This window comes from Gymnoscopelus braueri (assembly GCF_963280865.1).
Source record: "Gymnoscopelus braueri genome assembly, chromosome: 22".
Classification (NCBI taxonomy): Eukaryota; Metazoa; Chordata; class Actinopteri; order Myctophiformes; family Myctophidae; genus Gymnoscopelus; species Gymnoscopelus braueri.
This window is the reverse complement of record NC_137624.1, coordinates 9,838,083-9,866,038: the sequence shown is the minus strand read 5'-3', so window position 1 is coordinate 9,866,038 and position 27,956 is coordinate 9,838,083. Positions and strand designations below refer to the sequence as shown.

General features: G+C 42.4%; 1 protein-coding gene across 6 annotated transcripts in view; it reads right to left on the bottom strand.

The window, feature by feature from the left end:
• zbtb7c (zinc finger and BTB domain containing 7C) overlaps positions 1-27,956 on the bottom strand; it is a 400,030-nt gene that overhangs the window by 346,859 nt on the left and 25,215 nt on the right. For 5 of the 6 annotated variants that reach the window (XM_080418582.1, XM_080418580.1, XM_080418583.1 and 2 more), the window contains exons 2-4: positions 21,736-22,496; positions 20,068-20,747; positions 16,922-19,116 (exon numbers count right to left, since the gene is read on the bottom strand). In XM_080418582.1, the coding sequence (XP_080274708.1) occupies positions 18,522-19,116; positions 20,068-20,747; positions 21,736-22,467 (2,007 nt within the window). In that variant the 5' untranslated portion in view covers positions 22,468-22,496 and the 3' untranslated portion in view covers positions 16,922-18,521. Of the gene's footprint in view, positions 1-16,921; positions 19,117-20,067; positions 20,748-21,735; positions 22,497-27,956 lie in introns of those variants that run through there. The other variant, XR_013932428.1, reaches the window with a different exon arrangement.

Here is a 27,956-nt window from a genome sequence, read left to right as displayed (position 1 = left end):
ACCATTACATACATGAATATCACCTTTTCAGCAGGTGCTTTTTCCACAACAGTTGTTTACATGCGAAGCACCTCTATGTCTTGCAGAATCGCTAATTCATTCATTTTTTTACCTACAGTCAGTTCATGTAGTCCATAAGCTAGGACCCCAAATTTACCATCTAGGGGGAATAATTCTCATAGTGATTTTTGGGAAGGTATACACCCCGGCCCTCGTGCTAGAAAAGATGTGAATATTGCAGCGGTGGTAGCTTTCTGTGTGTTATCAATCCATTCATAACCCCATGCCAAAACACGCTTTTCAAATTTAGCCTATACCTGTACATAGAACCGAAGCATTCTACTTCAAACTGACGATTCTCTCTTATTATTGACCCTCTCTTTTTGAAAAACGGTGGGCATAGCTCAGACTATATATGTTCTCTATCACTCCATCCATTCATAACCCCATGCCAAAACACACTTTTAAAAATTATAGAGAGAACAGAATGAGGCATTCCACTTCAAACTGATTGTTTTATCTCATTATTGACCCTCTCTCTTTGGAAAATGGTGGGCATAGCTCAGACAATATGTTTTTCAGAAAAGTTGTTAAAATTAGCAACTCTAGAAATATATATATATTGACTATACATTACTCAAGGTGTATTTTTGTTTTCATGAAAGATGTTGAGGCAAATTCACACCAATGCAACTAGTCGCAACTTGCAACCAGTCGCAAGACATTTCAGCGGTTTGGACTGACCGGTAGCAGGCCTGTGCCTTTGGGGAAATGGTTGCAAGTTGTTGCAAGTATTGCAGTTGCACAATTGTGTTTGCGAATCATTGGAGTGGACTGGCTTACACAAAGGTTTCCACTGTAAATAACCTAAAGATTTAACACCATATTTAGCCTACATTATTCTAAGGAAATTATGAATTATGAATAATGAAATTAAATAAACAAAATGTTTTGTGTGTAATGCATGGGATAACTTTTTACTTTACCATACATGAATATCACCTTTGCAGCAGGTGCTTTTTCCACAACAGTTGTTTACATGCGAAGCACCTCTATGTCTTGCAGAATCGCTAATTCATTCATTTTTTTACCTACAGTAAGTGGGACAAATCGAATATCATGCAGGTTCCACCCTCAGTTCATGTAGTCCGTAAGCTAGGACCCCAAATTTACCATCTAGGGGGAATAATTCTCATAGTGATTTTTGGGAAGGTATACACCCCTCGTACTAGAAAATAATATTGCAGTGGTGGTAGCTTTCTGTGTGTTATTAATCCATTCATAACCCCAAGCCAAAACACACTTTTCAAATTTAGCCTATACCTGTACATAGAACCGAAGCATTCTACTTCAAACTGACAATTCTCTCTTATTATTGACCCTCTCTTTTTGAAAAACGGTGGGCATAGCTCAGACTATATATGTTCTCTATTACTGGCAGTGACAACATAGTGACGATACATTACACAAGATGTACTTCTGTTTTCAAGATGTTACACAAAGGTTCCTCTGTAAATAACCTAAAGATGCAATACCATGATTACATAGATTCTAATGAAATTATGAAATTCAATAAACTAAATATAGCCTAATGTAAGTGTGTAAGTAATGAATTCTAAATGCCTTCTAAATCCTAACAGTTCTTTGAAAAAACATGTTGCTATAAATATAAAGTCTAAAATGACACTGATGCTTTCCCGGTTTGAATGGGTTACATACTGTACATGAATATCACCTTTGCAGCAGGTGCTTTTTTCACCTCTATGGCTGGCAAAATTGCTAACTCATTCATTCATTCTTGAGTAAATATTAAGAATCGATTATGCAGCAGGTTCCAGCCCCAGTTCATTTAAGCCAGGACCCCAAATTTGGCCACCACCGGTAGGGGGGAATAATTCTCATGGTGATTTTTGGAAAGGTATACACGTACCCCTAGTGCTGTGATAGTATTGCATAAGGAAATGTATTATGAAATTCAATACATCAAATTTAATGTAGGTGTGTAAGTAATAATAGCATTTATTTTACCATTACATATTTGCAGCAGCTTTTCACCACCAATTGTTCACATGGCAAAATCACTAACCCACTGTACCACTGTACTATTTGCAAAAGGTTAATAAAGTATTCAATCAATAAAACAATAATTAAAAAAAGCATTCACTCTAGTCTATCCCAAACCAGTCAATAATATTATTTTCGTATAGGCTATTGACCCGTCTCATTTTCTGGTAGTGTTATAATACAAGACAGCACACATATAGCTACCACTGGTGCAATGCTATCACATCTTTTCTAACTCAAAGATGGCGTGTAAGATGGCGGCTGGAAAACTAGTTGCGATGATGTGATCTTTAAAACATAGAAATACAGTTTTTGTGTCTATGTGTTTTTGGGGTTGCAGATTCCAATAGACATATTAGTTTTCTTGTCAGAGCACAATTTAGTAGGTGGAGGAAAGCTTATTATAATAGAGTGAATGAGTTATAGAGTGAATGTCCACATTGCACAAACAGGGCACAATGGTGACATCACTGCTGTGTAACTCAGCATGGGGTTCAGTGTCAGCTGATCTAGTTTTATTAATACTGTAGTAATAGTGTAGCTTATCAGTGTCACAAATGCTGTCTAACAGCCCGATCAATTAGCTAGTAATAGTAAATGTAGTTAGATAGCCGTGCCTGAATTGACAGGGTGTGCCAGCATGGGAGAGCCGAGCCAAGGGTAAGCGGGGCTATTCATGACTTGTTCATGTATACTTACCCGGAAGGTGTACAGATTACACAGGACTTAAAAGGCACTGGATGAATGATCGGGTTAGGTGTAGGTCACTCAAACCTAGTTCTATCCCATACCTGAATGTGCGGTATCACTTTGATTAAGTTGGGGCTATACTTTTAATATAATCAGAAATCAATCAACCCAAACGCAAATCCAATGTTAGTCAACAGGCAAAATTGATTGGAAGAAATGTTGTCTTTTTCAGAAAGACAAAAATAATGATGCCCTAGTATCACCTCCAACCCATCATGTTCCTCAACATGATGCCTACATCATGCTTGCCACCAATGTTCCACTCTTTCATGAGATCAATCAAATGCCAATGATCCTGGACCCAGGAAGGCTGGATGAAGGTGGTGGTATAGAAGCTACTTTGATCTTTGATCTACTTTTATGTTGGAATTTTGAGAGGCCAGTGCCTTTTTCCGTAAGAGTGGCCCTTACAGAGTATTTATGTAAAATGTCATCCTTGTATCACAACCTGAAAGATTATATCACTATCTGCTCCGCTAAGGTGGTGGCCATGTTGAAAAAATGGTTGCATCTTGGATTTTTGAGTGGCCAGTGCCTTTTTCCATAAGAGTGGCCCATACAGAGTATTAATCTGATGTACTATAGAGCATCGCAGTTCCCGCCCCTTCCGGGTTCCACCGCAAAATACTCAATGCATTTTTCCCATTGACATTTCCAAAAATATTTATATCAATTAATTTAAGCCTAGAATCAAGCCAATAAAACATGACCATCATCATGACCATAAAACGTTTGATTCTGTGATTATTTTTTTTTGAAAACGGCAAAAAAAGGGTATTTATTAAATATAGTATATCATATAATTAAATATAAAATAATAAAAAATCACAGAAAAAAACGTTTTATGGTCATGATGATGGTCATGTTTTATTGGCTTGATTCTAGGCTTAAATTAATTGATATAAATATTTTTGGAAATGTCAATGGGAAAAATGCATTGAGTTTTTCCTTCCTGCACCAGGAAAAACCAAGAAGTGGGCGGGAACTGCGATGCTCTATTACAATACTCGGAGGGGAGGTTCATAGTCCAGTGCACTAATTATGAAAAAATAATTACACCAGTCAGCCCCATGGTGGCGCTATAACAGCCCACTTTACCTTTTAGCCTATAACTCTTGAACCGTAGGTCGTAGAATAGAAATCTCCTTTTCCCTGGATTCCTTGGGTTATGACGCAACTAGATTTTTCCGCCATTTTCAATTTTCTTCAAAACACACTTTTTGCAGCTTCTCCTACAGATGTTGTCCAAATCTCACAAAAATCGGTACACATGATCTATAGACCCATGCGATAAACCTACCTAAGCGGAACTCCATATCGTTCGTCCGTAATAGGCTTCCAAAGTTAGTGGGAGGGGCCTATTTGACAAAAAATGCCAAAGATCACTAACAAAAGGTCTAGTCAAACCCAAATTTTAATCACATGTCAAGGGTGGATTACTCAACAAATCCCCAAAAGCATTTCCACTTTCCTCTCAAAATGAAATACAAGTGATCTCGTTACATCATGGCCCGTTACATTTTTAGGAATGAGGGGCCTATTTCTTTAGCCTATTTCCTAAAATCAAAACGGCACGTATAACGAACGTGGGATCCGATCGGCACAAAATTCTAATCGCACATCGGGTGGCCTCCACCGGTATTCCTCCTGGCGTATCCCTCGTTCCCGGCGGCCGCGACCCGCGACTCGCGTCGGCGCAACCACACTTTGCAATTTCCCAGAATTGCGAATATTCTAGTTTTACTTTTAACATTTGACTTGGCAAAACAAAAAACTATTCAGGATGTGTTTGTTTATGTTGAATTTAGCTTGTGATTGTGATGCTAATGCAAAATGCAGGCCTAAAGGGGGGTGTGTGTGTGTGTGTGTGTGTGTGTGTGTGTGTGTGTGTGTGTGTGTGTGCGCGTGCGCGCGCGCGTGCAGTGCCCATGTGTGCGCGTGCGTGCGTGTTATGTTTTAGTTGTGGTTAAATGAGATGTTTACACATAGGCTATGTGTTGTAAAAAAAAAAGAAAGAAAAAAATATATGCCGGTATATGTATTATTAAACTAACAGATGATGAGGTATTTGCAGGTGCTGTGTGTGTGTGTGTGTGTGTGTGTGTGTGTGTGTGTGTGTGTGTGTGTGTGTGTGCGCGCGCGCGTGTGCGTGTGTGTGTGTGTGTGTAAAGCTTGCTACATTTGTGAGACACTGGAAGTGGGGCAATAATGCATGTAAAAACTAAAAGTTAAAATATTGAGATACAAGGTTTTTGCCTGACAGAGATGATACAGTATGTATATACATATGTTGTAAATGTATACAACAATTACTCAATGCTCAATTTATTCATAATCATTTTCTTTTGTGCAGTTCTACCATTACAGCAGTAATTATGACATAATTTACAGTAAAAAAAATATATATATATACATTAATGTGATACGATGAATGTAATATTGAAAATGTTTTGAGAAGTCTAAAGGCTGCGCACACATACATTCCCCTGCACAATGTAGAGTTTGTTGATAGTATTTTTGGATTAGAAGCAATTGAAAATACTAATTACAAGTAAATCCTTATACACAATAAACATGATGTTGAGTATACCCCAAGTAGCTCTGTGGTTGAATTTTCTTTCTTTCTTTCTTTCTTTCTTTCTTTCTTTCTTTCTTTCTTTCTTTCTTTCTTTCTTTCTTTCTTTCACTCAAGGCTTATTTATGGTGTCCCTTCCAACCTACTCTTGGCTAAAGGAGCCATGTACATGGGTGCCAATAGGTGATGACCCCAGGCGACAACATTGCAGAGTTTGACATCCTGCCAGGGGTGTTGCAGGAGGGCACCCTCGCCCCCTTCGTCTTCATTACAGTCAGACTATGCACTAATATGCAGGCTATCGGTGGAGGGGAGCAAGAACTTCACTGCTCTTAACAGACCTAGACAGATGACATCTGCCTGACCATGTAGAGAAGGCACAGGTGCTCCTTACCAGAGTTGTGTCAGAGTGTGCCAAGGTTGGTCGAAAAATGACAAGAAAACCAAGGTTATCACCTATACACGAATAGAGCACCGAAGTCTGACGTCACTGCCACTAGAGGGCGCTGTTCCGCGGGTTCGTGGCTTTATTTTTTGTGTTGAAATCCCCATTTGGGAATCTTAGATCACATCATATAAGAACCGTGTTCCAAACACAAACACACCACCCTGGCGTTTTTGTCAGGGGGGTGGCTCTGCATCGTTTATGATATTCATTCATATTTGATACAGCCTGTTTCTGGCGAAAATGGAATTCATTGTGCCTTAAGAGTCTTAAGAACTACTATTTCCGGGTCTGAAATCATTGTCCCCACAGCAGCCGTGTTCATAGGAAATGTAGTCTTTGGGTTTGACTCGTTTCTAGTGTTTATATTGTGTTACTCTTTGGGTAAATGTGTACATTTACACCTTCAGTCGATGCTTCATATCCATATGAGTAAAAACGCCAGGGTGGTGTGTTTATTTTTGGAACACAGTTCTTATATGAAGCGATCTAAGCTTCCCCAATGAGGATATCAATACAAAAAGTAAAGCCATGAACCTGCGGAAAGTGCCCTCTACTGGCAGTGACGTCAGGACTTCGGTGCTCTATAACACCCTCACAGACCATCCACCTTTATTGACAACAAACTGAGATTATCACCTGTAACCGTGGTATAACCGTGAGTGCTGGACCCTAAAGCCTGCCCTACAGAAGTCCCTGGCACTGTGCTACACCAGAATGTTATGTGCAATACTAAACATCAACCAGGATGAACATGTTACCAACAAGCATCTGTATGGGATATGTGGCTATAGTACCAAGGGTGAGTGAGAGGATGGCAGCCAGGAGAGGCCGGTCGGTCGGTCGGTCACTGCCGTTGACACCGGGAGCTCCCAGCAGGGGAGGAAAGTTCCGGCGAAGCAAGCCAGATATATGGAGGATGGAGATGACTGGAGACCCGAGGACGGACTAAAGAGATGACTTCCAAAGAGTGACACAGCCATCACTTACTCAACTGATGAAGTCAAGCAGAAGACTGCTCAAGGTAGGAACTTTTTCTTTTATTTTTTCTTTGCTGCTGATGCTTGTGTTGTATGCTGTGTGTATACTAGCCTGGCATGGCCAGACTAATATCACTGCGTAGATATTAGTCTGGAATCTCTGTGTGGAACCTGCATTTCCGAGGGGCAAATTCAAAAAATGCCTCTGGTGATCCCGCCCCATATTTGCATACTGGACCCTGATTGGTCCCTCACAACTTCGGAGGGAGAGAAATCCAATCTCTATTGAGAGGGGCCAGACCTAATCTGCCAAGGGCAATTTTTCTTTGCAATGGCAGATTCGTGTGGGACCAGGCTGTGTGTATACTAGTGTGATTCAAGCTGTTCTATGTACTATTGTCGTCATATTGTATTGAATGATGTGTACTGGGTGGCAATGTATCATGTTCAGTCAGTGACGGTAGTGAGTTGTGACAGGGGTACAGATACATGTTTGTGGGCTGGCTCTTGATCACTTGAATTAGCGCTATTTCCTTTCAAGTTGGAGGTTTTTGCTCTCACATAGCAACCTGAGAACTGTTGTGGATCTACTTGATGTCTGTTGTGTTGTGGCTGCGGTTGAAGGTTGGGAGTTGTGACAGGATGTTGGTTCATATGACTAGAATAAAAGCGTTTAGGCCCTTCCTATGTGAAAGCCCCCGTACCCGGACACTGCGTCCAGAGTTGTGTCAGAGTGTGCCAAGGTTGGTCTTGCGATAAATGCCAAGAAAGGTTTGATATATTTAATTATCAAAACAAAGTTATTCTAAACATGAATTACTGCTTCATAATAACGGTGCCAGACCGGTGCCAAATTTGCTTGTTTATCCTGTATTCTGTATGAGTTCTCTCTCCTGATTGGGTCAAATTGTTATCCCGATCCGAAAGTGTATTAGAATGTAGTACGTGCTGGGCCCCCTAAATAATAATAAAATCATTCAGGTTAATCATTTAATCTAATTTAATCTATTTACTGAGAAGTGTCTGTATTAACCATAGTTTCCCAGAAGCAGAACAATGTGTTTCACAGACAGTCCTGTCACACAACATGACTCAGTTGTTATAAATAGACATGAATAACAAACAATGAAAGCACTAATGATACTACATGAGGAGAGACCTTTTTATGGGTGATTTCGTCTTTTAACACTTTACCTTTTTTTCGTGCCAAGGACCCCTAATAATTTTCAAACACTTTGAATACACTTTGAACACAAAAATAGCAGATGTACCATCTTGCAGAGTGGCGCGAAGTGACGTGCTGTGAGCTTGCTATTTTTTAATAGCCAACGCAAATGGCACAGATGCTTTCCCGGTTTAAATCGGTTACCTTAACTATTTCAGCCCGATATATTTCTCCTACGATGCCGAGCAAAAATAGCCGATGAATTGCGCTGTGAGCGAGCGTCATGATGTCATAAATAGTTGTTCATAATAGTGTGGTAATAGTTGTAGCTGCTATGTATATGCTATTTTCACTATTTTGGAAATGTTTTTTTTTATAGATTTTGGAAAAAAAAAGCAATATAATGTCATGCCCAAAATAGTGATGCCAGGTTGAAAGTGGTTAAAAATGTTATTATTTTGCTTCACAATGATATAACATGTGGGAGACAGTGGATGAATTATGATTCTGCAAAATGTTCCGAAATGTTTACATTTAACATTTTAATTCATTCATTTCCCAACCTGGGGAAACAGGTTGCAGTATGAGACGTACATGCTCACGTGCCAGGCTGTCCATGTTTTTCTAGTTAATATAGTGGTCCTCAAAGTGGGGTCCACGGACCCCCAGGTTTCCTTGAAGGGGTTCCAAATAGATCCTTACAGGTCTCGAGGTCTGTAGCTGTGAGGGTGTACTCATTCGTACACTCTCAGAGTTATGGGGGTCCTTGAAATTTAAAAGTTTGATAACGGCTGTATTGTGATATTTGATCCTGCACTCTGTGCTGACTTTAGTTCTTGGCTACTTTTATTGATTATCATGATCAATATTGTTATTTTCTTTACAGTTTTTTTTCTGTAGTTTTATGTTAGTCTGCAATAATGTTTTAATGTGCTGCTGCCTGTCTGGGCCGGGACACTCTTGTAAAAGAGATATTTAACCACTTTAAGCCCTCTAGACCAGTGGTAGGCAACAGGCGGCCCGTGGGCCAGAACGGGCCTGCCAACGATAATATCTGGCCCAGCAAATTATTTTGCAAATATTTTATAATATCCAAATGAAGTAAACAATATCTGACTGACAGTCTCACATAATGTAGGTAGGATATGGGCAGCAATGGTTTTACATAGATGAAACCGAGTAGGATTAATGCATAGTTCTCTTTCCATCTTTGGAATCTCTGATTGTTCTGTTTTCACTGTTAACTTTACTCTTCAGGCTTTTGGATGAAAAACTTCTCTGAAATGTTAAAATGTTGATGAACTGTGCCACATTCAAGGATGGGGCCTGCACAAAATGATTACACATGCTTTTTAATCTGCACCTGTAACATTTGACTTCATACGCACATCAGTTATTATACCACACACATGATCTATATTAACTTATATGGCAATATAGTATTATTGTTTATAATATTGTAACTTGTTTGTCGCATGTTCCAGGTACTAAGTTAGCCATTATGTTCTGGCCCACTATCTAATGGCTTAAAAAAACGTACTTGCAGACCCCTGATCTAGACTTACACTAGTAAATGGACATGAGTTGGCTCTGTCCTTGGACTGCTTTTTTCTGTCTACACCAAATCTCTTTGCCAAAAAGAGCCGATCTACAAGCTCACAACGTCTAGTCTAGTGGGAAGAAGGGGGTATCATGCACCCCCCGGAAATATACTTCTAATCAGTGTTTCCTGATTGGAAAAAAGTTGCTGAAAATGATGAGCTATGTTAAAAAGTTGTCAAAATGTCCCATCTAACTTAGCTGAACAAATAAGGTGTCTAGACCTATGTTTTGAGGGTCAAGGATCATAATGAAAACTGTGGCATGCTGTGGCATGCTGGTGAGCAAATTAGTGCTGCCAATACAATATATTCGTGCTCGGGTAGCTCAGTCAGTAGAGCTCTCGCCTCTGAACCACATTGGTCATTGGTTCGATCCCGGGGGCACCGCCAAGGCGCCGACTCAGCGTATGACGAGCACAGCTTGGGTGCGGCAAGTCGTGCGGTAAGTACTGGGAGCTGATGGTACATTAGGTGTTACGCTCGACCTCTCCCAGGGGTCTAGCGCATTGTAACAAGGATAGACTCCTGTGTTCTCGACTGATACCGACAATTAAACCCCTCTGACCTACTAATTGGAAAATTTGACATCTGCCAGAAACTAAATGTAATGGTGTTACCAATAGAGATGAAACTGAGACATGTTCACCTTCATGGTTACTGCTGCAAATTAGGGCTTTGTGGTGGCAGTGACACTACTAATGATTTATTTCAGGAGACGTGTGTGACAGGAAGGATGCAGACTAACCACAATCAAACAATGGTTGCTGTTTTAACAGAAGCACTATCAAAAGCTGTACACGAGTGGTTTTAGCAGTGTGGTTTGATGCTCCAGGTTCTAACCGCTTTATGCAGGGGTTCTGCAAATAACCTCTCTAGAAATAAGTTGACCGGTCTACGTGTTTATTGTCACATATACTGTTGTTCAATACAACAGGTTAATAGTCAAAATAGGAAATAGTATATTTCAAGCTTCTCAACAGGCTGACCATTTCACAGCAACACTGAACAGCAAGTCCAAAGAGTCCAAATAGGAATATCCACTATAGGATCTCATCTTCGCTGAAGGCCACGCGGAAGAGATGCCAGGGTGACAAACCTCCAACTGCTTACCATGTGGAAGACGGCACACTATTAGGGAAGGTTTCAGCAAAACCGTTCCTGTCAACCAGCACCAAAGATGAGCTGAATGACTATCTCGCAGAGAAAACCCTGCAACTCTTTGGTTTTCATGGTCTCTTCAAGGCAGGATTTCCACTTAAACTGTATGGCTGTACAACATCTGCATAGCTCGCAGTAAGAGGCTGGATAATCATGACCTGCAGTGCACAGCCTGGATGCTGTCTGAAGAAGGGCAACGCAACTCTGGATTGAGTCCCTTGACACTGATGTGTGAAAGGACACATTTTTTATAATAAGGAAACACTGATTAGAAGTATATTTCCAGGGGGTGCATGATAACCCCTTCTTCCCACTAGACTAGTCGCGTGAGTCGGTGACACTCTGTCACAATCTGTCTTGGTGTGTGTGTGTGTGCCTGCCTTGCAAAGTAACTGCTCCTCCCCGTACTAACGCTGTGTGTGTGTGTGTGTGTGTGTGTGTGTGGGTGGGTGGGTGGGTGGGTGGGGTGTGGTGTGGTGTGGTGTGGTGTGTGTGTGCACGCACGCGTGTGTCGCTTCGAACCCACCAAATAAGTGTTTGTGTCTCGCAAAAAACCTGCCCACAGTGTGCTCAATGCATTTCAATGACAATTCTACAAAAAAAATAAATGCCCACAGCGCAATAAAAACTTAATGTGCGCCGCCAGTGAGCATGTACAGTATGTGAAACTCTTGAGGCTACTTATCATTCTTTTTTTGAATTGTTGCTGTTGGCCAGTATTTCACCTACCTTGCATAGTAACAAATTACGTTAATTCTTCAACATATCTTCAACCAAATGCACTTTTACTGTTCTCCCCAATAACACAACACTGTGTTAACCACACAGAAAATATGCACGTGCCCGAAGGGCGCTTTTTTCTAGTTAATATAATTCAAATATAGGTTAAGGAGGTTAAATAAACCTCTGTATAGAAGAACCTACAGAGCCATAGAAGAGACAGTCACATACTGTGTGCAGTATGTATACATATTTTATTAGGCTATATAATGGCTCCTGCCTGCCTGAACCTGTGTGCTTGCACGCACACACACACACACACACACACACACACACACACACACACACACACACACACACACACACACACACACACACACACACACACACACACACACACACACACACACACACACACACACACACAGGACTGCCTACAGGATGAGTCTGAGTATGAGATCTACTGTGAATGAACAAGACACTGACAAACATCACTCTAACCACATGAACCCTATAGCCTCTGGGTCGAATATTAATTGGCAACATTCAGAGGTGCACCTTCTTGATAGAGAGCCCTCACGATTCGACTGGTTGCGAGCTTGAAGCTCTGTTATTTTCCAATAGCTGACAAATGAAATAGGGCTTAAGTGTTTAAACCGTTCGTCCTTTTTCCCCCTGCAACCCCCCCACAAGGACCCCTGGGGGTCCCCGGACCCCACTTTGAGAACCACTGCTCTACTTTATCCTGAAATAATTCCCTTTGTTGGACCATTGACCCCAGTGTTACTACTGTTTGTTGCACCGCTCCTTTTCATTTTGAGACTATGTCACACAGGACAACTATTGAGTTTTCAACTCCCATTGTTTGGAAGGTGTTTCCTTCTTTGCCCTTTCAACCCCCCACCCCCGCCCCCATAGAGAACATCAGGCTTAACCTCAAATAGTCCCTGTGGCCCAATTTGTGTCCATGGTTGTATGGTCACATTGTCAGGCTGGCTTCCTCAGAGGATGTCGCATCATGAGCGGTGTGGGCATGCCCTCAAATGGTCGCACGCTGAACTGTATTCAAAGCCTGGAGATGCTTCATTTGTGTTCTCCGTCCTACGGCGAAGTATGAATCAGCCAGCAATCTGTAAACAAACATGTGTCTGTAATTAGGCGTTGTCTGTTCTTGGGTGACGGCAACTGCTGGCAACTGCTGGGCCAGAACGTACACGCGCACACGCACACGCACACACACACACAAGACCGTATCTTAGTGGGTCTAGAGGCCGTCATGGTCATTATTGAAGGTCACCGGTTCGCCTCCCGGACCGGTCTTATGTGTTGAAGTGCTCCTGAGCGAGACACTTTAATCCCTATACTGCTACCCCTCCCTATAAGCGCTCATCATAACCATCTGTGCAGCCATCAGCCGGGTGAAGCTGAAACAGAATTTCCCACGCAGGACTTCTAAGGTATAATCGAATCAAAATCAAATCAAATCTCACACGCACACGCGCACGCACACGCACGCACGCACGCACGCACGCACGCACGCACGCACGCACGCACGCACGCACGCACGCACGCACGCACGCACGCACACGCACACGCACACACACACACACACACACACACACACACACACAGACACACACATAGTAAGGAACGATGTGCTAACAATGTGTGTCAGAGGGTCATCGGAGTGGTCAGTGATGAACAGAGCATACAGAGGAACTCAGGGCCAGCTCCATAAAAACCACAGCAAGGTTATCAGGTCAGGAGGAAGTCACACCTCAGGAGGCTTGTGCTGAGGAAGTCACACAAACGTGGCCGTGTGTGTGTGTGTGTGTGTGTGTGTGTGTGTGTGTGTGTGTGTGTGTGTGTGTGCGTGTGTGGAGAGACTGTCTGGTAATCAGAAGGTCACTGGTTCGCCTCCTGGCCTCAGTCTATCTGTGTTGAAGTGTCCCTGAGCAAGACACTTAACCCCTAACTTAACCCCTAGCGCTCATCATAACCATACCAGCAGCCTTCAGTTGGGTGAAGCTGAAAACAGAATTTCCCCTGCAGGACTAATAAAATAACATCAAAATCAAACGCACACAGACACATTTATATATTAGAAATATTGATATATTTCTATTTGAAATATAGCAGAGAGAAAGTTATGTGCTTGGAGAAAAAATTAAAACATCACATTACTCAAGTAAATTCACTTAGTTACTTACTGTCCACCACTGATTGAAGTATGTCGAATGCCGTACATGTGATTAGCAGCATCAGATCATCAAATCAGTTACACATCATAATATGTATAGTCTAATAATACTTGTTTAAGTCAGAATTGTGTCTGAAGCAGCTGCTAGACCCACCCTTCCCCACATGAAAGGATGTGCAGCCTCTGCCTCTGCACTGGGGTCCATGTCTTTTTTTTTTTTTTTACCACAATGTCTTCATGCTGTAGTATATTTCATTTCACGAGAGAGAGAGAGGAAAAAAAACAACAACTTTCTTTTACAAAACATGTAATTATGATTCATGTGTGTCCTCCATTCTGAGAGAGTCATCACTCATCGTGGGAATGGGGGTATTTTTTCCCGTGTTTTTTTTTTTTTTAACTTTTATGTGACGTGCACAGTAATTACAAGCTCTTATATACAAACCATCTCAAACATTGTGTATTTCACTGTTATAGTCTGAATGCATGAAGATTGACTGATTGGTTTTGCTTTAAAGATGGCATGTGAAAACATCAGCAGGCAATGTGTCTGATAAATTAGCTGACAGAGGTTCATAGTATGTAACAACATTAAAACTCAACATCAGTCATTATTATTTGGCGCCACCTAGAGGTTAAAAATTGAAGTTCACTATGAATGACTCCAGTTCTTTGCATTGGTGCGGTCACAAATATTAATATTAAAAGGTATTTCTATGTCATGGTGTTGGACCAAACATAATGGTTTTCCTGCATTTTTGAAAAATCAATATTTCAAAAAGTATTTATGCGTAAAACAATAGTGGAGTTATGACCTATTGGCTGGCAGCGTGCATTCAAAGTTTGGTTATCCTCTTGCAGAGCCACGGCATAACAATACTTAAAATAAGGAAAATGTAAATGCTGGTACGTAACGGCAGGAGAATAACTCAACCACTGTTTATCTGCGCAAACATGGTGCAGTATAGCTGTTTATACACTAGAGGTCAGGATACTAAAATAGACTTAAATGTGGCAGCCTAAATAATCACCTTGCAGGGATCATTTGTGGTTTTTACACATTTCATGGAAGAGCAACATCATATTTACACATAATCATATGTATTGTTGGACAATGCTGTGCTGTGACCTGATATACTGGGTTTTGCACGTGTTTTGTTTGTTTAGGATTTGTAAATTTGTAGATATAAAGTCATGATCGTTAGTGCCCTTATTTGCATCCTTACAAACTACATAACAAAATAAATAATATAATAATATTATTGTCATACATTATTCTAGCTTGTAGAATAATTATATATAGAATATTTGATCTATTATTCACTGATGGATTTAATTTACTTTGTATGATTTAAACCCAAATACCTTTACACCACTGACAATGACTATGAAATCAGAGGATTAAAATAATCTAATTATTTGTACTTTATCTTATTTGAAATCTGAAGTGTTTTTCTGGTCTCTCATTTGTATATAATGTGAATGTATTTTATGATTACAATGTATTAATAATTAATCCGGGAACAATTCACCAACATAACTGAGCTAAAATATCCAAGAACATTTATGTTACAAATAGACACACACACACACACACACACACACACACACACACACACACACACACACACACACACACACACACACACACACACACACACACACACACACACACACACTAACACACACACACACTAACACACACACACTACACACACACACACACACACACACACACACACACACACACACACACACACACACACACACACACACACACACACACACACACACACACACACACACACACCGTAGTCAGTTTAAAGAAATGTTACACCTGGCACAAAACAAACTTCAACATTTAGTGTCTTTATAAAACAGATTTGCAAAATATAGCCAAGGCTCATTCATTTAAATATGCATAAATAGCAAGAAAATATTTTCCCATTTCAATTCAAATAATTTTGGAATAACAATTTTTATACATAAATCAAAGAAAATATGAAAATAGGGTTAAACCCTTTTCGATTTCTTACTGCGCAATTACACGAGCAGTACATAGCTAAAGCGGCAGTCGATTAGTCCGAAATGTACATCTTAAGACACATAATTCATAAACATTAAAACAAGGCTTATTCAAGTTTGTGAAATATCAAAGTCTTTTTAGAGCAATATATATATATTTTTTATATCATCAGCAATGAAACAGCAATTAACACCACCATGGCCAAATGTTTGTCTATATACAATAGTGCAGAGAAAAAGCTTAATTCATAACAAGGCAATAAAAACGTATAAACACATTTTCAAATCTCATGATTTGATCAAACTTCAAGTGGGTTCTTTCAATTTTTATGATTAAATGTTTTTTTTCCAATTAAAGTGTATTCTGGAAAACGAAGTAGTTGAAGAGTGCAAATAATATGACGGCTTTCATGAGGAATATCAAATTAATGTAGGGGATACGGGTGTTACCGATAGAATAAATAGTTTATCTGAATTTGTTTATTTAGCTGTTCAGGGCCCACAAAATACAAGGACTCACACACTTTATAATTGTTACTTTACTAAGACACACATTCTAAACACACAACACACTGAATGGAAAAAAATGAAATAATTATGGCAAAGGAAAGGGAATGAATATCTTGAGTGGATTAATGATGGAATGAGTAAACATTGATTGATGGATGGATGGATGGATGGATGAATGAAAATGAGAGAACTATTGTATATCATATTGAGAACATGGACCTGGATGAATTAAGAATAAAACCGTTCTAAGCCGCAATAAGTAATAATAACAACATTATGAGACTTTTTCACATCCAGTCTAAAGGCCTTAACCAGCATGATTGAGAGAGAGCCGAGAAAGGAGGAAAAAAAACATATTCAACAGGTAGCTTAACTTTGAATGACCAAAGCATAAAAAGGATATCTATGCTATCGCTCCTCTTTCTCAGGAGCATTATGGAAATAATGCATCAAATTTGCATTGGAATGGAGTTGAATTGTCGGCTGACCTGTTAACCCTGACAAGGTGTCTGAGGAATCTTTGAAGTCAGAAAGCAGAGGTCTAGGGCAACAGTCTTTAGCAGCAGGCATTTGGCAATGTTCATTGGACTCGATGTGGTGATGTCAGGGCCAGGAGACAGTAGTCAATGTGACGGTGGACGTTCGGTGTCCAACAGTTGAAATAGTGGATTACAGCAGTGGTTCTCAAATGTTTTAATTTAACAGACCACCCGACCCCCCCCCCCCCTTCCAGAACTCCGTTCCATTTGTACACTCTGAGAGTTACAGACCGTTAAGGGTTACCAACTGTCAATAATTTATCTGCTGACTCCCTGGAAATCCCGCAAGGGCCGATGGGGGTCCAGTGGATTACAGTGTAGATTTCAATGACCCCGCAGTCAGAGCCATGCTGATTCCATTATCTTAAAGGAAGACAGTTTTTCGAACTCAGGCCGAAACAGTACAGTAGTGGTTCTGCCCGTTTTTGTTGGTTGATTTCCCTACCGGAGTCCAACCAACCGGAGAGAAACGATCAGAATAAGTGTTTACTTGCTGATGTTTTCCTGTTGATCTGGATCTGGATACCAGCCCTCTCAACCTGAATGAAAATCCCTTCCGATCAGACTGGATCCAATTGAGGTGTTTACATGAGGCATTTTTTATTCTGATTCAGCTGTCATTCTGAATAATAAATGGAATATTAGGGTGCATGTAAAGTCAAAGTCAGTCACTGATTGTCCTGGAGTGATTTAGCTGATCGTGGCCAAGAACCTATAGTTTCTCTAGTTATAATCAACCGAGGTGGTGGGAAGAAATAAAAAAGATATATTCTAACAAGGCTCATAAAAAGATGGGTCGGGAGGACAAACATGATTAGTATACTGTATATTCAGAAATGAAGTACTTACAGTAATTCTGGAATAACTGCCATACCATACTAATTACAGTCATCAAAACTCAGCATGTTGTAGCTGAAATATTATGCTTTTGAGATTACACGTATGAAATTAATGTGGATACATGCACGGAAATGGTATTTATTTTTTATTTATTTTTTTACATTTACAGGAACAAAGGTGCCCTATATGGCACTGTGTGTGCCATGATTAAACAGGCTTTGGCTGAGTGCTTTCGAATGATTCGATATCTTTATGACTTTACGATTCCTCAAGCCAGTCTCAGGAAACGCTTCTTTCTGGGAGCACGTTAGTGTGAGGTTTGAGTGTTTCTTCATGTTTTTCTCTCTCTCTCACTGAACTTTCAAAAGATTAGCTTGAGATGGGTCAGAGACCGAGACGAGAGAGAAGGGGGGTGTGTGTGTGTGTGTGTGTGTGTGTGTGTGTGTGTGTGTGTGTGTGTGTGTGTGTGTGTGTGCGTGCGTGTGCGCGCTATAGTCACTATCTTGATTGTGTTTTCTCCTTATTACGTGTGATGATCAATTAGCCTACACACACACACCATACTGAGGATAAAATGACTGAAAAAAGGACTCTGATCTGAAAACATTTGCAACTGTACATGTTGTGAGATCTACTGATTCTAGCCACAACAAAGTTCATTGAAATCACCTCTCTCCCTGAAACCTTCAATAGCTGCTTTAGCCTCCGTAAACCCTACTTAGTTGACCCAGGTCCCCCAGGGATCTATACTAGGTCCACTAGTATTTCCCTCTACACCAAATCTCTTTGCCCAAAAAGAATCAATCTACAAGCTCACAACGCGTCGCTTTGCGACATGTGTTGGGCTTGTAGATCAGCTATTTTCGCGGAATATTCGCCCCCCAGAACCTGGACGCTATGCGTTCATGTGGTTGGCCACACAATGATGTCTTGAGTTCAGCCGACAGGTTCAGGGAAGAGCAGAGCACGCTCCAGTCTCAGTCCATGTTTCAGAAGTCGCCTTGAAAAACGGAGAGCGGGTAAGCACTTCCTCCCCGGCCAGGGCAAAGGCAAACACACCTCTCTGCCTCTCCACCCCTGCCCTGTCCTCCCCCGCTATGTGTTTCCTCTCCACGCGCTCCTCCCTCCCCGCAGCATCCATGCTCTTATACCTGAGGCCCCTGTTGCCCAGGCTAAACATCTCCTCCAGTTCGTGACCCTTGACTCTTTGGAAGGTGGAGCTTAGCCTGCCCTCCTCGAACCGATTGGCGGAGGCCGTCGGGGGACACAGGAAGTTGGCGGCCGGAGTGGACCTCCAGGCGGCCGGCTTGCGTCCCCGACGGGGACGGGACGTCCGGCAGCTCTGGCGTTTGATGTGCCGGTGCAGGTGGTCGGAGCGCGTGAAGCTCTTGTAGCAGTGCTCGCACTGGTAGGGGCGGACGCCGGTGTGGATGCGCAGGTGGTTCTTCAGGTCGTAGTTGTGGACGAACTTGGAGTTGCAGTGGAGGCACATGTACGGGCGCTCGCCCGTGTGCTTCCTCATGTGGATCTTCAGCTTGTCTTGTCTATGAAGGAGACAAAACATCTGGTCAGTTATTTGGTCGTCTGGTGGTGATGATGTTGACCAATTAAGTGAGACGCCATTGTACGTCAAACAATAGCAGATCTTCAAGCTCTCTAAGTTTGTAGATCGCATCACTGACGTACAACGTGTACAGTATAAATTAAGTATTTAGGCCTAGGTTTGGACGCCAGAGTTAATGCCAATTATTGTAAATACAATATTTCTTTGTTATTTTGTATCTGGTGTTGTTCGAAAAATTCGGATTCCACATTCGAATGAGACGGATATTTTGTCTCAATATTGTCCATAGTCCATATTGTATGGTTGTATAGTACTGGTGGAAACATGCCCAAAGCAGCAGGACGTAGGTGTCTGAGGTATTAGCTAATACACAGAAACCACCTTGACGGGACTTTCCATTTCTAAGCTACGTATGTGTTGTTCACATGAGGTAAAAAGCAGATAAGAGCTTAGCCGCAAAAATATGGGGTACTTTTCCGTTAACCCTACTGCTTTACATAAATTATGTCTTTTTTTTGCTGTAAATTATGATTGTTTCCTGTGGCTTACAAAAAGATAGTCAAGCGTAGCCAGACAATCCGAGATCTCCGCCTACCGATACGTCTGGTGACATCTAAATTTAGTGTAGTGGCTAAAACTGGGTGGAAACAATTTGGGGAACATATATAAAATAACTGCATTGCAGAACCAATGGAAAGACTTTAGGGCAGCCTTTTGTGTTGGGACAGTGATAAGAGTTTGTTTTCAAAGCAGTAGGTTTGTTTTTCTCTGTAGCGTTCTAGCCACTAGATTGAATTTGATGTCACCAGATGTAGGCCTAGATCTCCGATTGTCTGGTCGAGACTAAGAGGAACTACTGATTGTAGATAATGGAACATGAATCACTGATTGTAAACTCTGGGTCTGTGATAATAAGTGAGGTGTTCTATACCTGGTGAATCGCACTTCACAGATGGTACACATGTATGGTTTCTCTCCTGTGTGCGTCCTCATGTGTCGTGGGAGTTTCCCAGCCCCCTGGATGACTTTGTTGCAGATGGGACACTGCTGCGACGCCTTGGGCTTCATCTTCCTCTCCTCCTCCAGCTGCCAAGGAGGGAACAGCGCTCCCAGGTGGGACGCCGAGCTCAGGAAACTCAAGTAGGACCGGAAGTCGGCCTCGTCCTTAATTTGGCCCAGCGGGTGGCCCTCGGCCGACGCTGACCCCGGGTTGACCGCGCCGCCCAGTCCGGAGCTGACAAACTCCTTCAGGAAGTCGCCGTGAAGCAGACTGGGCGGGACTTCCTCTTTCATCTCCTCCTTTATGACGGCTCGCTTGATGGCCAGGTCAAGCGGTCTGGAGTTCTCCAGGTGGCTTCGTCCGGAAGCGCCGTACGGGTGTTGGGGCCTGGCCGGCAGGGGGGCTCCCATGTGGGACGGCGGGCGGTGACCGGCGTCTAAGAGCTGCTGGGGGAAGCCGGGGAACTCCGAAGCCCACATGGAGGGGTAGAACCCGGGGAGGAGAGGTGAGAAGTTGGCCCTCCTGTCCAGTACTGACATGCGAGGGCACAGCCCTTCCTGGAGGAGAGACTCGATGGAGAAGTCCTTCAAGGCCCGGCTCTCCATGCTCTCCTACAACACAACACAGCACAGCACAACTTCAGTACCCAAACCATTCACCATTTATTATTTACTATTTATAACCATAACCCAACGCATCTGTGTCATGTTAGATTTCTTTGGCTATTCAAAAATAGCAGATATACAAGCACATAGCGCGGCACTCGTGCTGCTCTGCGAGCTTGTAGATCTGCTATTTTTGAAAAATCTTGAACATGGACATGGAGCTGGTTGCTTGTTTCTCTCACAGAATCTGGCAATACCGAGGACTAGCTTCACGTCGTTCTGCATGAACGGCAGCTCATAAGGGACATTCAGTGCATGTTTGAGTGTCAGTACACTGCATAATGAGGATTAGTGGGGAAAAAAATAACTTTGGAGCTGCTAAAATAGGCGATTTTTGTTTATCCGCATTACTCCATTATGCCAGTGGAAGGGGTCTCCACAATGGACAAAAGGGGCTTCTCTTGAAAAATTCAACGGCCCTTTGTATGTTGGTGAGTGATTAGCAACACATCAAAGCAAACATCTAAAATGACTGGAATGTTCCTTTAAAGCAACAATCCAAAATGTATTTTGATTAATAAAAAAACATTTTAACCAATGTGTATGTACATCTGCAGTGGTTGGAGGTGGTCTCCCTACTCTTCCATTGAGAAATTTAGACCCTGGTGCCGGGTAAGACACCTATGAGTTGTAGCCCTGCGTGAAGCTTGTAAGTGCAATATCTCCCCAGGCTGAGGTTCTGTCTTGTAACAGTTTAAGTCCCGAGTAGGACATGAAAGTTATGGATTTCAGCTTTAAGAAAACAACAAGGGCATATAACACACCCTTACGGTCCATTTGGTTCCATTTGTACTCTCTCTGGGCCCTATTTTGAGCGTCTTAAGTACCAGGTCTTATGACTTAACTTACAAGAAATGGTACTTAAGACGCGCAAAATAGGGCCCTTAGAGTTATGGAGGTCTTTGGAGAGAGAATATGATGTTACATGACAGACCTGTTTTCCACACATGGTGTCTGGGGACTGGGACTGGGAGTGGGAGGAGTCCCTGTGGAGGTCATACTGGTACTGGGAGGTGCTGGGAGGACTGGAGTCTCCTCTCTCTCTGGGCGTCCGCTCGCCCCGGCTCTCGGACGAACGCGTCGACCTCTCGCTGGCGTTGTCCTCCTCGTCCTGCTCCCCCTTCTGCGAGCCGCCCTCCTCCTCTTCCTCTTCCTCCTCGTCCTCTTCTCCTTCCTCTTCTTCCTCCTCTTCATCTTCCTCTCCTATCTCCTCTCTCCCTCCTCCTCCTCCTCCACCTCCTCCGTCGCCGCTGTTCATGATCTCCAGGCAGACGTCGACGATGCACGGGATCTCCAGCATCCGCGCCGCGCTCAGGATCTCCTTGACGTCGGACGCCGTCACGGTGAGCGTGGACGTGTAGGCGAACTCCAGGATCGCCGCGAGAGACTCCGGCGCCACAAAGTCGATCTCGTACACCGCCGCTGTCTGGTGGTGGTCGCCACCGCCGCCGCCGCCGCCGGCGGAGGCCACCGTGAAGAGCTTCTTGAAGTACTGGCTGCAGGCGGCCAGCACGGAGCGGTGCGTGCGGTACTCCTGGTCGCGGACGATCAGCACGACGTCGCAGAGGAGGCCTTCGCGCCGCTGCTCGTTGAGGCTGCACAGGACGTCACTGCTGTGGTTGGGGAAGGGGATCCCGATCAGGTCCTCTTCTCTGTGGTGCGCCATGCTGTGTCTTCTGAAGGTCGGATCGCTCTCTGGATGAGGGACAAAAGAAAATACCCGTCACTACAACTGGAATAATAGAAAAAATATGCCATTTGTTGCCCCCAAAGCCTGAGTTATACGTTGTTGCACGCAGGGGGGCACTGATTTATGTCTGCGCGTTTGGGTGCGCAACGCAGCGCGCGTGCATGTGCGGCCAGTGCGTGTGCGCGTATTGGTTAATTTGGTTAATTTGGTACAAAAAATGTACTCCATGAAGTGAAGGTGTCGGAGGTTTTTTCTTTTTCTTTTTTTGTGATGAGTTTGTGATGGGTGCTCGTCATTTCCCCTGGGTGCTTTAGCCCCGAGGCACCCACAGTATCGGCGCCCTTGGTTGCGCGCGTCGTGTCGCACTCTGAAAATAGCCGATCTACAGTACAGTGCGCTGAGATGCAGTGCGTTAGCACAGTGTGTTAGCTTGTAGATCGGCTATTTTCACCACTCTCACATTCATGTCTATGTTTGACGTTTTCAGAAAGGTTCTCTACTGAATCATTAACAGGAAATGAGTAAAATGTCAGTAACGAGTAGGAAGAGAAACTTCCTCATTCCCTCTCATTCCCCCAGGAGTGAAAATGACAGGTAATCCTTCACCCAATCTATTATCTGTTTTAAAAAATAATATGAATTTGAATTGGATGATGAGGTCACTGAGCAATATCAAGAACAATAGGCTTTATTATAAGAACAAGAGCAATGCTAGGCTATTCCCACATGATGTTAAAGCCATGTGCCATGTAGCTTTACCATAGTAAAGGTAATTCTTTGTGCGACATTTGAGCAAGATGAGGCCATTAGTGGTACATATCTCATTTCGAAACAAAGTAATACAAAGTATCTGTACTTTTTCTGCGTACACTAAATGTAAAAAAAGATGTGCAACTATGAGGTAAGAAACCATTATGTTGATGACTCTGATGAATATGATGTCTCTCACTTGCACAAGAGACTATGATATTCTGCCTCTCCCCCCCCCCCCCCTATTTTGACCATGCAACTGATTGTGTCTTGTTGTCTGACTTTTTGGCTATTTTTGAAATATTGGGATCTTGTACAAAAAATACTTTCACCCACTCTATTACACTTGTAATAAATAACAAACAATAAATCAAATTGCTTTGTTCTATTTTATAGCCCGTCAAACGACAAGGGAGGACTGATAGTGTATAGTTCCTGTTGGTTTGTCTCTCTGTCATCAGATATGAGCAAGAAAGCAGGTTTATATCTGGCGTCTGTAGAAAAAAAAAATGATAGTGTTGTGGTAAGAAACGAAGATGGGGAAACAAAAGAGGTCAGATTGTACTCTAGATTTAGTATCCTGTCAAAAACGCTTTCTTTGCACTATTTCCAACCCCCACTCTCCTTCAAAGCAGCCACTTCAACATCACTTTCTTCCTTCACACAGGAGATATTGTCTTATTTCAGTCTTTCTCCTCCTTTTCTTCCCCCTCTCTGAATTCCACAGCTGTCTGAGTTCCATTGGTGGAAAAAGTACTCAAATGTTTTACTTAAGATACCTAAGTATCAATACTGCAATGTAAAAGTACTCTGTTACAAGTAAAAGTCCAGAATTAAAAACGTACTTGAGTAAAAGTACAAAAGTATTGGCATCAAAATATACTTAAAGTACCAAAAGTAAAAGTACAACATTTTTTGAAAATAGCAGATCTACAAGCTCACAATGCGTCGCGATGCGACGCGTTGTGAGCTTGTAGATCGGCTATTTTCAAATAGCCTAGGTATAAAATAAGGCTAAAGTGATTAATGTATGTTTTATAATGTAATGATTTATATCTGCAAAGTAACAAGTAACTAAAGTTATCAAATAATTGTAGTAGAGTAAAAGTACAATATTTGCCTCTGAGATGTAGTGGAGTAGAAGTAAAAGCATAGACAATTGGAAATACTCCAGTAAAGTAAAAGTACCTCAAAATTGTACAAAATAAGTACAGTACTTGAGTAAATGTACTTAGTTACTTTACACCACTGTCTGAGTTCCTACCTGTTGATTCACTACTAGTGTTTACAGTGGATGGTAAAAAAAAGTGCCGTTGGCAGCGTGCTCATTCATTCACATCCTATGAATAGAGTATAAACTTAGCCCGTCCACACTCGGCGGTCACTGGAGGCATGTGTGGATAAATACTTTGAAGCAGCAACCGGCTCAGCCACAGCTGCATTGTTGTTGACTGGCTCCAAACCAGTGGCTTCCCGGCCACACATAGGGTTCGCGGCCTGTTTTTTTTGGTCGCGGAACCCAATTTTTTGTGGGTCATGAGTAAAATGCAGATCTACAAGCTCTCAACGTGTCGCAATGCGACGTGTTGCGAGCTTGTGGATCTGTTATTTTCACTATCTCTGAAATAGGGCTTAAAGGGATAGTTCACCCAAAACATATCTTTTTTTTTATCGATTAGTCACCCCATAGAGACTTGAATTCATGGATTTATTTTTTTTGTCGTATTCCTAAGCCAATAATTTGATGACCAGCGGACCGGTAGACAGCGGTTCCGGTATAGGAGACACAAAGGAGACTCTTTGTGTCTCCTACCGGAACCGCTGCCGGTCATCAAATTATTGTCTTAGGCATGCGACAAAACTAAAAAATATCATGAATTCAAGTCTCCATGGGGTGACTAATCGATAGGAAAAAATGCCATTTTGGGGGTGAACTATCCCTTTAAGTGGTTGATTCATAAGTTTGGGTCGTGGGGAGACGCCAAACTTCTCTCTTGGATCTGAAAACGTTTGGGAACTATTCAAACGGGTGGTATACACCGACACACTCGCTTCTCAGCTTCTCGCTGCAGCACAACATGCAGGAGAGAGAACTCTTTCGGAGGAAAAAAAAAGCCTTTAGTTCGCCCAGGTATACAGTACAAGTTGGATACGAGTCTTCTTATGTGTAGTTTATTCTTGTCGATCTTGTTGCTAGGGAACAGTTGCTATGTTGTTGCCACCGATGCAGTTTAGACATAATTGAAATGTCTATAGAGGGGGTGGTGGTTTCATTATAAGATATTATAGACCCACAGATATGATAAATCTACTCTGCTAAGTACCATTAAGCATATGAAAGAATTTCCGTGGCACTGATGCATATTTTTTACTTTTGTCGCATGACAGTGTCGCTTAAAAAAGTGTGACGAGATCAGTTTTTTCCCCACAACCAACATTGTTTCATTCATATATACATTAGGCGTATGTTGATAAACAAATTGTAATAACACATTTACGATGTCAGGGAAGTGTTGTAGCCTCCATAATGAAGGAAACAGCGTTATCCTACTTGCATGTCATTAGATTTGTGTATATTATGATACCGTATGGTGTCCCACTGTATAATGGAGCACGGTAAACTCAGCTAAGGTCCCCCACAAAGGGCTAAAGGTGTTTCCCTTCACTTTCCTGAGTCATATTGGATACTGATGTTGACACCAGTCATACTTAACCACTCAGAAACCACTTAAACCCTATACTTAGTTGACTGGCGTCCCCCAGGGCTCGACGCCCCCTCCTGCTGTTTTTGCTCTATACAAAAATATCTCGCAGAAAACGGCCGATCTCCGAGCTCACACCATCTCGCATGCTGTGAGCTGTTGTGAGCTTGTAGATCAGCTTGCTGAATGTTCACCCCCGGAATAGGGGTACTAGGGTCTATGTGGGTAAGCCCTAAGTCATACTGTATAGGCTATTTGCTGTTAGTGCGACTAACATTCTCGCTGATTTTCAAAATGTCTGCATTTATTTGAATGTTTTCTGACGATTTTGAAAATCTTTCATGATTTTCAACAAATTTGGATATTTCTCGCCTATGACAAGTTCAACTGGAACATATGAGGATAATACATTTCATTCCCCCCCCACACACACACACACACACACACACACACACACACACACCACACACACACACACACACACACACACAAACACTACCCATATAAAAAAGTGATAGGCTTAGATGTGTGTGAGAATCTCCCAATGAAGAGAGTACAGTATATGAGAGAGTGAGAGAGAGAGAGAGAGAGAGAGAGAGAGAGAGAGAGAGAGAGAGAGAGAGAGAGAGAGAGAGAGAGAGAGAGAGAGAGAGAGAGAGAGAGAGAGAGAGAGAGAGAGAGAGAGAGAGAGAGAGAGATCAGATGGCCCTGAAAGTTCCCCAACAGGTTGCACAAACACCAGTGCAAGGGGCCCCTCCCTGCGACAGCCTGCCAAGGCAAACAATAGAGCTGAGCTTAGAACAACACCGAGTGGATAAGAGAGAGAGAGAGAGAGAGAGAGAGACTGGGAGGGCCCGGCCTACACCCCCCCCCCCATCCCGACTCCCACCCACTCTCGGACACGTGCTGCCGCTGTAGCCGCTTGCATGCACGCCTAGTGGCCCCGGCTACAGCGGACACTCCCCTGCGTTCCCACTGTTTTTCCCCCTGCCACTAGCTATAGCACTATATTGCGCTTTAGCGGCCGGGGCCCCTAATTACAACTGTGGAGAGGATCTGAGGAGCATTCTTTTTATTTTCATTTATTTTTTGTCCTCCTAGCTGTATCTCTTTTTCTGTATCTGTCCAGGGTTGCCAGATCTGCTTATTATAATTTCCCCGCAATATTTTATTTGAAAATGGCAGATCTACAAGCTCACAATGCGTCGCATCGCGACGCGTTGTGAGCTTGTAGATCTGCTATTTTCAAATAGCTGATGTATATGTTAAAGTGCTCATGTGGCCCATAGTCGCTTCTTTTGGGCTGGATTTTCCTAGACCTGGTTGCTTGTTTCTCTCACAGAATCTGGCAACACTGTATCTGTCCTGTGTTTCATAACTGCGGTATTGCCATGACAAGTGAATCTCCCCCCCGTGGCATCGATACAGGCCTATCTAAATACATGACATGAAAACTCAACTGTTTTTTTGACTGATGTGATTTGTGGTGACTTAATGTCCCGACCTTTTCAAGTCGTACTGAGTAACGTCCATTTTAGGAGTCTATTTGGCGACACCTCGGGTGGCTCCGTTGTCTGCGATTCCCAGAATTCAGTTCGAAACTAAATCACAGAGGTGCCACTCCAAAACGAATGCTGCAGGGTCCTAGTGGCGCCGAGGTTATTTTTCATGTACCTTTAAGAATACATTTTAGTTTTGAGAAGTTGTCAAATACACATTTATTGGTTATTGTGGGAAAATATACCAGTGAAAGATTATATCAAAAATATATATTGTTTAATCAAAAAAGTTACACAGCATGACTTTAAGACTTTAAGTGTATTTGGCATTTGGCATTGATCGTTTAAATGAATAAAGAGAACAAAATGAATGATAGCTTGTTTGACTATTTATAACTTAACCACATGCTTGTAATTAAACATGTCTGAACATCAGCTCTTATGACAATCATCAATTATAGTAGCCTACACAGGCTATGCCTTTTTTTAAATGGCTGCAAAGGGTCACAGAATT